Source organism: Triturus cristatus, chromosome 3_2 (assembly GCF_964204655.1).
Source record: "Triturus cristatus chromosome 3_2, aTriCri1.1, whole genome shotgun sequence".
NCBI classification, from domain to species: Eukaryota; Metazoa; Chordata; class Amphibia; order Caudata; family Salamandridae; genus Triturus; species Triturus cristatus.
In genome coordinates, this window is record NC_140584.1 from 1,130,955,098 (window position 1) to 1,130,970,035 (window position 14,938).

Consider the following 14,938-nt stretch of genomic DNA (forward strand, 5'->3'; position numbering starts at 1 on the left):
GGGACAAGGAGCGGCCGGAGATCTAACCCACCCCTTGAGATGACGGGAGAAGGTGCACCTTTCGAACGGGCGTGTATTGAGAGTTTGTGCAGGCCCGTCCGGTAGAAAAAAGATTTGGAAACCAATCTTGCATGCGAGCCGCCTCATGCGCCTACGTTGTTGAGTGCATATCTGGGTTTGAGGTGACAAATGCAGCAGAAGCAGCGCTATACAGGAGCGTACGACCACCAAGCACAGCTGCACATCCCTACCAAAGAGACGCCGAGTCTACGAGGTGCCTCCTAAGCAACACTTTCCTCGAGTTGCTGTCCCCCTGTCGCCCTCCCCCCCCCCCCCGAGGCAAGCTCCAGCCACACACACTGCTTCATCCCCTTGGTTCACTATCACTGGCCACCGACCGTACCGCTCCCTAATAAGTGGCAACATCTCAAGTATGGGCAGAACGGAGGGCAAGCAGGCCAAACTAACCTTTAAACACAGAAAATCTGCATGAGCCACAGCTGATGATCCAGATTTAGGCATGGCTGAAGGGCAGCAACCACAACAACAATCTGAAGACGCCGAAATGCATTCCCTGCTGCTCGCTATGCACCAAAGCCTCACATCTATTAGGAGCAAAATGGACTATGTGCATGGATATCATCCAAATGCTGGAGAAGCAACACGGGTCATTAGCGAAACTGAGCCTCGACTATCCAGCTTAGAGAATCTTTCCTCGCAGAGGGGGGAACAGATATAAACTATGGAGTGCCTACTAAGAGCCCTTTCTGCTAAAAACGTAGACTTAGAAGTGTGATCACGCAGGAACAATTTTCCCATCCTTGGTGTTCCAGAATCCACAGAAACCTGGCGGATGGAGGAATACGCAGATCATGTGCTAGTGGTGCTTTTTGATGCCTTGTTCCTCTTTAAACAGTTGGTGATGGGGCGTGCACACCACTCCCTGACCGCTTGGCCCCCTCCTGGCTCCACACCCAGGCACATTATTGCTAGGCTTTTGAATTAGCACGACTGCAACAGTGTACTACGCCTAGCCAGGGAGAGGCGCAGTCTGATCTATGATGGGAACCCTATATCAATTTACCCTGTCTCCACAATGGCAGTGCAGGAGCCCTGAAAGAAATTCCTTCCAGTTAAGCGGAAGTTGCAGTAGGCCGTGCTATACCTAGCAAGACTTGCACATGTGACTGTGCGCCCCCTCACAGCCTTAAGGGCCAAGCTGGTGGTTGCTGGCAATAAGCATACTCACCAATTTGGAAAAGCCCAACTGGGACTTTGGAACCCTTTGCCTCAGAGATTATATCATTGTCCTGAACACCCTCGTTAGCTCCCAAGATCACGGGTGCCACCCCCAGCAGGAGATCCCTACTGATGACTTGATTCATGACTTTATGGTTTTACACTCTTCTCTCCCAATTTGCTCTTCTTTCCCTACCCTGCCCCCCCCTTCTTGGATGTCCCCGCCCCACCTTTCTTTTCTACCTCCTCCACGCTATCTCCCTCTCTCAGGCCTGCCTTTCTGGACATTCTGCGCACTTTTCTTAGACCATTGCAAAATGTCTGGCTGCGATCTCCAATTCTCTACTGTTAAGCGTTAAGGTGGGATTCGATTCACTAGAGGGATTGGGACACTGGTGTGGCTGGGGAGTGGGTTTGGGTTGGTTGTACTTACTCCCTTAGTGTATTTTATTACTGTCCACTGCTATGCAGATGTTATTTCTAACGGTTGCATTTTGGGCTCCTCATGTCATGTTGATTGCATATCCACTACTACAGACACCGTTAGATCTTACTCATGGTTCAGCCCAAAACCCCTGATGGCCCCTCTCACAATCTATTGACCTGGAATGTATGCAGACTGTGCAACACCCACAAACAGATGAGGTGGGCTGACCATAGGTATTTTGCCTCATACTCTACCTACTGCAAAGTGAGCTATTTTGATGTAAAAAAAAAAAAAAAAAAAAAAAAACCCCAAAAAACATCCAGTACTTCCCAGTGGGCTCCCTCCAGAACCTGAAGGGCACTACTGTATTGTATATAATATTTATAGAGCGCGACAAACACCCTACGGGTACCCCAGCCCAGCGCTGAAGATACATGAACCCGGACCAGCAAAATAGAGCCTAATATGAACATTACTCAGACAACAGAATCCGTTTCTAGGGAACAGCCACGTATTATGTGGAGACACCTTGCGTCACACAGTCACTATGGTTAACTGCTACAGCCCCAACGTAGATTAAGCTCTTTTTTGGACAAACTATGGGGACTCATTCTGGATTTTTGCTCCACACATTTAATATGGGGAGGACATTTCAATACAGTATAGGACCCCTGTATGGACCGCTCCCACAGCATACCAGGTCCTCACACAAAGTAGGGGAGACACTTAAGAGATGTCATGAAAGACCACCTTCTGTTAATTCCTGGAGGTCTTGGAGGACTCTTCACCGTGCACAAAATGAGGGCACCTTTTACTCCAGTTTACATTCTAGCTGGTTGCGCATAGACTACTGGCTCCTTTCACGAGGTCTCGTGCTTGGCTAACAAGAGCAGAGCATCTAGCATGCGCATATTCTGATCATTCCCTATACTGATACAGCTGTGAACCCTGGCATTTATCTCTTCATTTCAGTCTTGGAGACTCTACCCCCAATCGCCCCCCTCACTGTGTCGAATAGATGCTTATTTTAGATAGGAGTTAATACAGGGGATAAGCAATTTTTTTCACCAGGAATGTGGACTCGGTCCAGAGTCTGACTGTAGTTTGGGAGGCCTTTAAAGGAACGATGCGGTGAATCTAAATTGCTAAAAGGGGGTGGCATTCTACGCAACATTCAGGGGCTGCTCCGGAGATTGGAGGCAGATATCAAGGCTATGGAGGACCAAGTCACCAATGCGCCCAATGGGAACTTAAGAGCCAGGCTCAGGGAGTTGGTCACTGAATATCAATCGTCGGTGGACAGAGTGAATCTTTCGCACTAAATACCATCGCGCTCGCCAATTCAGCAAGGGTGAACGGCTGGGCAGAGCTTTGGCTGAGGTAGTGCGCACTCCAAGGTTCTCCAACTATGTCAGAGGTGGAGGGTGATGATAGATCTTTGCACAAAGACACTGCGGATATCCTCATGGCCTTCTCTTTCAAATCTACTCTCTACACCATGTGCAGAACCTAACGGCTGCTGTGACCTTACCTTGTGGATGTAGCTTTAAGCTGGCTTAGGAACACACACAGTTCCTCGCTGCTGATTTGGAGGAGGATGAAATACGAACAGCCATAATGCAACTCCGAACTGGTTGTGCACCGGGGCCAGAAGGCCTATGGGCGGATTTTCATAAATGCTACATGGGGGAACTGGTTACTATCCTTAACAAGCATTGGAATAGCCAATAGGTCTCGCCTTTGGGACCTTATAAGTTTTTAGCCATGCAGCACATTATTCTGGGTGCTTAACATTTACAGGTTTTACTATGTGTAGCACTGGGTGGTAGATTGCAAGCAAAACAAACTTATGCCGCATGAAGGCGAAGAGGAAAAACTTCCCTTTAATTTACACATTTTTTACTTTTAAATACAAACAAAGAATTATCGTCGCCTGCTCTCGTCGCTGCGGGGGGTAAAGAGGTGATGGTAGCTCTTATGCCCACTTGTGTTAGCCTTTCTCAGCGGGAGGTGGTCGCTATAGCGCTGTTGTAGGCGAGGCAACCAGTGTCCCCCAGGCACTACACCATGCATCACTTGCTCTGGATGGCTCTTGGGGCAAACAAGGGGGTTGGCAGGGGCGTAGCTGTCAATAGTTGAGGGTGCAGTGGCACCAAGGCCCAGGGGTGTGATGGGCCATTTTTAAAGCAAATGTGGCTCAGAGGAAGGCAGAAGCAGAAGGCGGTCAGCATTCAGTGCCAGGGGAAGGCAGGCGCTAAAGGTGTGTTCAGGAGTGAAGGATTGCAGCGCAGTGAATTGGCAGCGAGCAGTGTCAGAGCTACGACTGTGCCAGAGGTGGCAAAGGAAGAAGCGTGCAAAAGAACGCCAGCGTCGAGTGTCTGAGAAAGACACGTGCAGGAGACAGCCAGTAGTGGGTGCCAGAGGAAAGAAAAGATACTGGACCCATTCTGCTCAGGGGCCTGCACACTATAGAGAAAGAATAAGGTCCCACACAGTGAGAGTTTGCTAGCACTAGGGAAGCACGCCCTCCTCGGCACAGGTTACACTACAATCAAGGCACGGAGTCCACGAGGATGAGTTCAGGAGCGAAAGAACTCCCCTAGGAGCCAGGTGCGCGTCAGCTTGAAGAAGGGAAGCTCGCCAGGGAAGGACGTAAGCAGCTGCGCAATCAGTTGGCGCACAGGAGGTGGAAGACCCCGGCACAAGCTCGGTCCTTAAGGTTGTAGGGTCAACTCCACTGTATGCTGCCGGACACTCAGCAGCAACGCCAGCACACAGCTGCCGCAAATGACACAGCATTAACTGCCAACACATGGCACACTGCTCTCACTCTCACAAACGCCGAGCACTGACAGATCATTACAGAGGCAGGCCAGGGAGCAGGGTGGGACGCCTGGGCGAGGCAGGTACAGGGGGTGGGGAACTAAGACTGGTACAGGGAGAGAGGTACAGCAAACGAGCAAAGGGAATGGAGGGCAACAACGGCGAGATACAGCACCAGTAAAAATCAGCTCGCTATTTTGTCACCAGTCACACAGCAGAGAACATCAACAGCTTCAAAAGCCCTGTCACAAGACACTTAAAACAAGCACAGCCGCGAATGCAGCTGCAGCGTCCTGCGAGTGGTGCGCCGCTGCTCGTACCCGCAAGCCAAAGGCCGGAAGTCCAGAGCAAGACACTCAAAACAAGCGCGGATGCGGATGCAGCATCCTGCGAGTGATGTGCGCTGCTTGTAACCACAAGCCATAGACTGGAAGTCCAAAGCGATTCCAAGAGGTCGTTTTCATAGGTCAGCGTATGCCCACTGTGCTAGGCTTGACCTAAAAAATGTTTACGCAGAAGCTAACACTATGGGAATTCTTCCACTAACTATGTGGGAGGCGATGATCATCTCCCTCCTTAAACCGGGAAAACCTGTCACCAAATGCGAGGCCTACAGGCAGTTATCACTAATAAACTGTGATGCGGAAATACTAGCGAAAGTCCTGGCAAATCGGCTGAACATATTGCTAAGAAATTGGTCCTACCAGACCAATCAGGAGTCATACCGGCATGAGCCCTTCCCACAATCTTTGCACTCTGTGTTACAGGATATTGGCCCTGAGTTAGCTGCGGTGGCTGTCTTGTTAGATGCCACCAAAGCTTTTGATTTTTTTGGAGTGGGACTACTTATTTACATACTGCGACGGATGGGATTTCCCCCCACCCACTTTGTCTATTCTGGATAGCCTTGTTATATAGTCAGCCACTAGTGCACATTAACGGTAGCTATTCCCGTGCATTCCCCATCTCTCAAGGCACTAGGCAGTGGTGCCCTTCGTCACCCCGCCTCTTTGCGCTGAGCCTCTGGCTGAAACTTCATCACAGGCAGTATGGGTTGCAATACCCCAATCAACATGTTGGTTTTGCTGTACGCCGATATTACTCTACATTCGAGACCCACAAGTTAGAACCCTATTCTTCAAGAGTTCATCCACTTTGGGGACATATTGGGTGTGTATATCAACTGGGACAAATACCAGATCTTACCTCTCACTCCCAATACCCAAAGATTCCCACTTGATTACCCGCTGACGTGGTGAGATTCTGAAATAAAATATCTAGGTGTTGTGGTACCCATGGATAGAGACTAAACACAGAGCGAACTACACCACTGCCATTACTTCTCTCACTGCATCTATTACACGCTCTCGAGGCAGCAGGCACGGCTGTCCTTTGTCACCGCTCCTCTTTGAACTGGCGATTGAGCCTCTGGCCACAAAACTTTGTCAGCACCATAGATAGTATGAGGCTGCGATACCCCACTCTACATCTGTTGGTTTCGCTCTACGTCGATTATATAACTTAACATTCAAGAGCCACAAGTTAGTTTCCTATTTTTGCAAGAGCTCATCTGCTTTGGTGACATATCAGGTGTGCACATAAACTAGGACAAGTCTCAGATTTAACCTCTCACTCCCAATACCCCGTGATTCCCACCCGATTACCCGATGTGGTGCGATTCCAAAATAAAATATCTAGGAGTTGTGGTATGCAAGGATTGAGAGGAAACACTTTGGGCGAACTACGGATATTCCATTACTTCATCTATAACACAATGGATCTCACTGCCTCCATCACTGGCGTGTCTGATTTCCCTAGTAAAAATGGTTATATTGCAAACTCTTATATTTATTTCTCAATATACCATACCCCTCCCGACCTCATTTCTTCCATAACGTACAGATACAAAGTTGACCTGGGGTGGCAAACAGCACAGAGTGCGCTGGACTACACTGACCAAACCTTTCTCAAGAGGTGGCTTTGAGGCTCCAGATATGGAGCTATATTACCTGTGCGCCCAAGCACATTTTGCGACCCATTTGCTCCAACCGCCGCCCTTCATACCCCACTTGGAGACTAAACAGGGTTACATGGCTCCCTTCCCCACAAATTCTTTCTTGGGAGTGAGGGTTCCCGGGGAAGGTAATTAGTTCTCCACGGTGACGTGCACTTCACTTACACGGCAGCGTTTGACTAGGAAGCTGCACAAACCCTTAATATACTCCCCGCTAGCACCCCTCCCTTACTACCCCCAGACTCCATTCACCCATGAAGAATCCTGCTTTACCATGCTACACAGACGGGGGATAGCCACCTGGGGGGACGTTTATATCATGAAGTGGTTTTCAAAGACTGTATGACATTACTAAGCGGGGAGACATACGCCACTGGGGATATTTTTATACCTTAGACATGATGTTAAAGCGACCACCCCCACCATTCCCCAAAAGCCCCGCATGCTAAGTGCACTACATTTTTGCAAGCTATGGGACCTGCGCATATGGTCACATTGCTTTACCATACTGCCCAGGCGAAGCGCCAGACATCCAAAACTGCTCCCGAGCCGGATGGGATTCTGAGCGGAATACTCCACTCACGGATAGGCAATGGCTCTACTGCTGTAAACAGACTGGCATGATAACAGCCAGCAGTCTCCTTCGTATCATACATTTCAAAATTATAAAAGTTGCGACCTGACAGCTGTGCCAGGTGCGGGTGGGAAGGGGCAGATTTCCTGCATCTCGCATGGGACTGTGCATTGATACAGGACTACTGGTCAGAATTATTACCCGCCTTGTCACAAATGGTTGATACACATTCACCTCACCCGGTCATACCATCGCTGGGTTGTACAGAGGGAATGGAAGCCTACTTTCAGGAAGTTTATATCATTAGGGTTACTATTAGTAAAACAGAGGTGGCCTGCAGATGGGGACGAGGATGAACTCTCGAATTTAATGAACGGCTGGAAGATTTTATATTCTATGACCATCAATTTAACACTTTTGCCGAGCTACTGTCCTTGACTTCACAACCATGTGACATCTAGGGTCCACAACATACATAGCTGCGGATGGGTCACCACCTGCAATGCTGGTCAATGGACAAAACCACACTTTGTACACCTACACATAAGATGATGGGCAATCTCCTACACCAACATGGTACTCATGGGGGCGCGCCAGGCATCTCTCTATGTCGTTGAATGTATCTCACTGTTGAGCCTCAAATGGCGCTCTATGGGCTGCAAGGTAACCATTACATGTCAATGTTATATATTCCTTAAAAAGAAGATTAAGATCAAGAGATGATCTACATTATCTATCCATTCTTCTTGCGGTATATACTACGCGTGTTGAAACTATGTCTGCGGGTGAGCGATTGATAGGTGGACACCTGACAGAACCAGCAAATTTAAGAGCATATTTTTGTTTGGAAAACTCAAAAAAGAAATAAAGAATTACTGTGGTGTTCCACAGGGGTCTGCACTTGGTCCTACACTTTTCAATATTTATATGGCTCGTCTTGCCCATCAACACTCACATAATCATCTCAATGGAGGGTGATTTGTCATTTCTTCAGGAGCTGTATGATGTAGGTGACTAACTGGATGAACAACAACTCCTTTCGTCTAAATTTAGATATAACGGAAGTCCTGATTTTCGGAACTACTTCTTTCTGGTCCCATATGAGGTGGCAAAATGTTTAGCCCAATGCCCAGTACCCACCTCATCAGCTCGAATAGCAGACTTTCCTGTGAGCTTATTATCAAACTGATGCATACTTTTTTTTTTTTTGCTTCTAAGGCATCATAATATTACTCTGTTCATCTCTCGTGAATGTAGGCAGTTGCTGGTGCCAACCCTGGTACGTGACAGACCGGAATTTTGTGATGCCTATATTCTGGGCTACATTAGTATCTAATGCAGACAGCAACTCATACAAAATGCAGCAGTCAGGTGGATTTTTGAGAAAAGAAAATTTGATAGCGTATCTCCCCTTATTAGAAAGCTTCAGTGGCTGCCAATTAAGACGAGATGCCAGTTTAAAGACCTCTGCATGGCTCAAAGCTCTTCATCCAGCAATTCACCATTTTTATATGTGTGATATGTTTCAAAGACATTGACCCTCTAGGCGGATTTGCTCCACATCTGTTGGTATGCTTTCTATACTTAAAGTTCGCAGAGCTCACCCCAAGGGGAAGGCTTTTTCAGTGGAACAAATAGTCTATTCATCTTCATTTCAAACATGATCTGGTAAAATTTCGTAAAGGTTTGCCTTTTAGTTCAACTAAGTTATCACAGTTTGATAGGCAGTGCGTAATTTTGGTTTAGATGCCCGGATGCTCAATAAACAGTAAATAAACACATAAGTATAAGTATAAAAAAGGCTTATAAAGCACTCGAATACCATAGGTGTCTTGGCGCTGTGGTGCATGTGACTTGCAGGAGAATAAAATTACAGCTGGACCTGGAATAGGTGATGCTTGAGCAATTTTCTGAAGAGAACATAGCTAGGTTGGAGTCGCAACTCGACAGGCAGTTGGTTCCATAATCTCGCTGCACAGATGGCGAAGGAACGCCCACCCCATCTGGCAAGATTAAATCTGGCGATACACATAAGGCCAAGATTGGCCGATCGCAGAGCACGGAGCGGAGTGTAGGGTATAAACCTTTCAGTCCCATCGTTCGGGCCCCTGCCAAAACGAGCCCGATGCACCAAATAAAGTGAGTTGAACTCGATTCTTTGTTGAACCGGGAGCCAGTGGAGGGAGTTCCTTCCCGCAGAGGTAGAGCAGCCCCTGGGTAAGTTAAGGATAACCCGGACTGCGGCGTTCTGCAAGGATTGGAGCTTTCTGACCTGAAATTTGTCGGTGCCCAAAAACAGGGCGTTGCAGTAGTCCAGTCTGGACATGAAAAGAGCAGCCATCACAGTCTTTTGTAGTACCAAAGGTATGTATGGAAGAACCTTCCGCAAGGTTTTGAGCAGAAAAAAACAGGAGGACGCGAGGCTGTTGACCTGAGCTGACATGTTTAGCTTTTGATCGAAAACCACCCCCAGGTTCCTCACCTTGGTGACTTGGAGGGGACATTGCCCGGCTGCCAAAGGCCACCACAAGGAATTCCAGACTGATGGCCCCTTCCCAAATTCCATCACTTCTGTCTTTTCGGTATTGATTTTCAAGAAACTCCGATGCATCCATTTCATCACATCGGAGAGACAGGCGTGGAATTTGGCCGCTGTTTGATCAGAATGCTCAGCAGCTGATATCACTAGCTGCGAGTCATCGGCATAGGACACCAACGTGAAGCCATGCTTCCTAACCAAGCTCGCCAAGGGTTTGACATAAATGTTAAATAGGGTGTGGGAAAGAGCTGAGCCCTGGGGAACACCACAAGGCAGAGCAAAACTGTCCGAGTGTAGACCAGCCTAGTTTAGACATTGTGTTCTATCCTCCAGGAAAGAAGAGAGCAGAGTCAGGGCTCGGCCTGCAATCCCAACCTCCCGGAGGCGCTGAATCAGCACCCCAAGGTTCACAGTATCTAACGCAGCAGACAAATCCAGAAGGACGAGAATGGCTCGCCCCCCTTTGTCTACTATCGCCCGAATCCCCTCAGTTGCTGTTATGAGGGCGGACTCTGTGGAATGCCTGTGCCGGAAACTGTGCTGGGACCTGTCCAGCAGGGTATTCTTGTCCAAATACCCCATCAACTTTTGATTAAAAGCCTTCTCAGCGACTTTGGCCATCAGAGGAAGGCCCGAGATGGGGCGATAATTCTTAAGATCAGAGGGGTCCAGAGAGGCCTTTTTGAGGAGGGGTTTAACACAGGCTGCTTTCCAGGTGACTGGATAGGTACCTGCTGCTAGCACCTGATTAATTAGGGTCGTGAGACATGGCACTATCCTGTCCGCCGCCAGATGGAAATTGTGTGGGGGACATGAGTCAGAGGCGGCACCTGACTTTATGGAGCCTAATAGTGTGAAAGCCTCCCTGTTGGCCTCCCTGTTGGTTAAAGGATCAAAAGTTGTCAGCCTACATATAGGCGGCTCCTGCTGAGGATCCAAAGTGGGGGGTCCCAAAGTGCTTAATAGATCCTCATAGATAGTAGTAACCTTAGAGTGAAAAAGGGAAGCAAGCTGGACACAAAAGAGCTGATCCGGGCTGAACTGGTTGGTCTGCTGCGGACTAGACAAGAAGGCCACCGTTTTAAAGAGTTCTTTAGAGGAATTCCCAGCCTCTGAGATTTTGCGGGAGAAATAATCTTGCTTAGATTTCCTAATGGCCAGCTTGTAATTGTGCAGGGCCAAGTTGTAGGCTGACTTATGGCTCCTGTTGTAATCAATTCTCCATAGCCGTTCCCACCGTCTTCACTCTACCTTCAGTGCTTTCAGCTCCAGGCCATACCAAGGTGCGCCCGGAGGGCACCTGTTCTGGGTAGCTGACTGAAGAGGGGCGACCTGATTAATAGCATCCCCAAGCCAGTTGGTAAATTGTGCGACAGCAGTATCATTATTTTCCTCTAAGATAGGAGGGGGGGGGGGGGGGTTTCCCAGTGGCTCCATCAGAGACCCTTTAGTGACCTTACCCCCATCTCCTGAAAAAGATCTTGGTGGGTTTTTGGGGACCAGTTCTTACCCTTAAATTTAGGCCAATCTTGAAGAACACTGCCCTGTGATCGGACCATAGGAGAGATTCAACCCCATAAAATACCAGGTCTGGGTGGCTGGAGAAGAGACCATCCAGGGTGTGCCCCCCATCATGAGTTATGCTAAATTGTAGAGCTTCTGCATGCATATTTTCAATAGCCCTGACCTGAACTTTTAATTGGTCCTTATAAATGATCGCTAAGCCCCCGCCTCTGCCCACCTTTCCGTCAAGACTAAGAAGTGCGTAAACGAATGGTAAAGCGATGTTCCAGTCTGGGCAGGAAGCCGCGTTGGTCCAAGTTTCCGTAATGAAGGTCATATCCGGAGAATGTTCGGTCAGAAACAATTCAAGTTCATGTTTGTGTTTGACCACAGAGCGAGCATTCAAAAGGATACAGACCAAATGATTGTTTAGACTCACCTCCAATTCCTGAGAGTGTCATTGGGGTCGACAGAGTAACCTATTCCAGGCATCGTACATGAGGGATGGGTAACTCCTGCTCCATGACTCTTAATCTCTCTAGCAGCGGTAAAACCGCATCCGGGGCAGAGGTAGCTGTTTAGGTGTTCTGGGTCTGGGACAGGGATACAGTCTACCTTTTTCTTCACCTGTAAGGCTAGCAAGCTGGAACGAGTATATCGTAAGGGAAAGGGAGTAGGAAAGGGGGGTGGGGCCCTGCCACTGGCACACTCCTGGCGCGGACGTGCGCAGACGGGCTTGCCTTTGGCGCGCATTCGGCGCGCCCGCTGCGCGTGACCGCTGCGCGTTCGCGCCAGCGTTAGTTATATGGGGACCGGGAGGTTGGCGCTGGACCGCTGACCTCTTCCGGGGCAATGGGGGCGGGCCCGCTCGCACGGACGGGCAGCGCACACCCACACAGGAGAACCGGGAGACGTGCTCCGGCTCCAAAGAGGTACTCAGAATAAGACCAGCTAAAATGAACTAATTAAAATTTTTAAGACATTAAGAAATACACAGGCATCACAGTTTTAAAAGCTTCTTCCGAACTGATTAAAAAATTTTAAGACATTAAGAAATATACAGGCATCCCAGTTTTAAAAGCTTCTTCCGCGTTGCATTAATCATGAAAAGTATGGAGTCAAGAGAGCACTGTCGCAGCCCGTACCTAGTATAGCTGAGACACTGCTGTAATCACCACACCTTGTGTGGACATCAGTCCACACAAGTGCCTGCAATATTTAGACTCTATATTTGCCTGGGAGAAGGAAGATGTGATCAGATCAGTTTGTGCTGGGAATGTGAGAGGATAAACAATTTGGCTTGATTAACCATCACTGTGACTTATTAAGTATAGTAGTTTGTGATTAGTGTACTTACATACGTAGATACCACCTGGGGTCTTTAAGTACGTATTACTGAGTCATACACATGCACTTTACCACTACCAGCTAGTGGGTGACAAAGATTTTACTATGAGTAGGCCCTCATACAATGTATTTTTGTTTCACACATCACGCAGATTACCAGTTTGCAGTGGAATGAGGTTCCTGTTATATTCTTGCATTACAGAGCACTCCAGTCAAGTCTGGGTTGCAACAATGAAGCATATCTCTGGTTGCAACGTGACTAAATTCAGATTGTGGCTACTACTAACAATAGTTGTTGGTCTTGCCAACTTACTAGCTATATACCAGATAATTCTTATATGTTTTATGTCAATTTATTATTTATAGAGTTTTATATAGCATGGACTAGACCCGATGAGGGTATCAGAGCGCTTTACTGAAGTTACATCATGAGAAAAGTTGCACGCTAGTCACATAAAAATGAGCATCTAAGAAGAGATTGTATATGTTAGTTCTTGTTGAAGGTCATGATTGTGTTAGTCATTCTCTATTAGAGATCAACACAGATCTTGGTTGAAGAGTAGCTTCTGGTTGGCATCAACTTGCATCAGGTCTGGGATCAGGAGAGAGTTATTCATCAGAAGTAGTTGGACTTCATTTTTGAATGAGGTGGTGGAGGGGTTCATTCTGATTGCTTGAGGCAGGGCGTTCCATATCCTGGGTGCTAGGCCAGAGAAGGTGCACAAGTAGGTTTTCTTTTTCCAAACTTTGTGGTTTCAATAGCAGGGTGTTGGTGCTTCTCAGAGTTCTGCAATTGCCATGGCTAGATACTTTGGTGTATTGAGGTGCAGGGCTTTGTGAGTCATGCATGCAATCTTTAGCTGCACTTTAGGAAGCCAATTCAGTTCCTTTAGATCTGGGGTGATGTGGTTGTTCTTTCTGGATCAGTGACGAGTCTTGCAGCCGCGTGTAGTGAGGTTCTTAAAGGAGCCAGACTGGATCTCTGCAAGCCACATAAGGTTGTATTCCCATAGTCTATTCTGGGTAGAACTAGGGATTGAACGGCTGTTTTTAGGTCGTTGAGGAAGGGTTTTAGTTTTCAGAGAATGCTCATATGAAAGTTGGCTCATCTGGTGGCTGTGCGGATATGTTCCCTCATGTTAAGATTCTTGTCTTGTATTATTCCCAGTGATCTTGTGGAATCGATAATGTGAGATTTGCAATTGAGGGCCGTTAGGTGTTTCATCCAGTTTACTATGTCACCTTGTCCTTGTGGTGGGGAGATTAGGAGAAAGTCCGTTTTGAGCGCATTGAGTTTCAGGTGTTTTTTTTGTTAGCCAGATGTGGGTCTTTTGTAAAGTTGTGTTGAGTAGTCAGATGTCATCTGGCGATATTTTTAGGTATAGTTGTGTATCATCTGCGTACCTATGGTAATGGATATTGGAGTGTTTCAGAATTTCGGTTAAGCGTCCCATGATTAGATTGAAGAGGGTAGGAGATAAGACGGAGCCTTGAGGGACTCCCAGGGTGACTGATGTGGTCGAGGATAGCGATTGGTTAATCTTGATTCTTTGAGTTTGGTTGTCTAAGGAGGCAAACCACTTGAGGACAGCTCCTGATAAGCCCATTCTGTGTTCAAGTAGGTCGAGGAGACATATGCTTGACTGTATCGAAGGCTGATGAAAGGTCTAGGAAGATTAGGAGGCAGGATTCGTTTTGATCTAGTATTCTGAGTGCGTCATTGACGATGTGGGTCATGGCCGTTTCCGTGCTGTGATTCTGCCTGAAGCCTGACTGGAACTGGTCAATGAGTTGGAATGGGGCTATATGGTTGCATAGTCAACGTATAAATACTCCTACTACAATGAGAACTGCGCCGTCTACACTATTATTCAATGCATATTCAGTGTATTTAACAAGAGTGACCGCATGTTTTTTCTTCTTGAACACTTAATGTGGTTGATGACAAAAGGAGTAAGGTATGAATACATTTGAACAATTTGTGAATGACAAATATGTAGACAGATCACTTTGTGAAAGACTGCATTGTTGTCCCAACCACATATGCACGGCACAGCAGGAAAACCAGTCAGTGACCGAACCAAAATATTTTTCAAATAAATCAACTATATATTTTGATGAAAGCATTCAAGAGCAACTCTTACCCAAAGAGGTAACAAAGTGTTCATGCGCGTTGAGGGTCTTCATGCATCGCTTGTTTTTGTAGTCCCAAACACGGAGGGTTTTGTCATCGGCACAACTCATGATGAACTTTCCACCAGGATGGAACATAACGCCTCGTACCCAGTTATCATGGCCAACCTGCAAACAAATACAAAATACAGTAACCATTGTAGATTAATGACAAAGACAGATGAAGGTCTCGCCTTTCGAGGCAGCAATCTCCAAAACATTGCCCCAATACTTCATACAAATAATACCCATGAAAAGCTGGGGGTGCAGCCAAATTCCATATGCACCACTTGCAGGGAA

At 47.4% G+C, this 14,938-nt stretch overlaps 1 protein-coding gene across 8 annotated transcripts in view; it reads right to left on the minus strand.

The window, feature by feature from the left end:
- PAFAH1B1 (platelet activating factor acetylhydrolase 1b regulatory subunit 1) overlaps window positions 1-14,938 on the minus strand; it is a 480,612-nt gene that overhangs the window by 31,944 nt on the left and 433,730 nt on the right. For all 8 annotated transcript variants that reach the window (XM_085649933.1, XM_085649934.1, XM_085649932.1 and 5 more), the window contains one exon: window positions 14,611-14,767. In XM_085649933.1, the coding sequence (XP_085506059.1) occupies window positions 14,611-14,767 (157 nt within the window). The remainder of the gene's footprint in view (window positions 1-14,610; window positions 14,768-14,938) is intronic.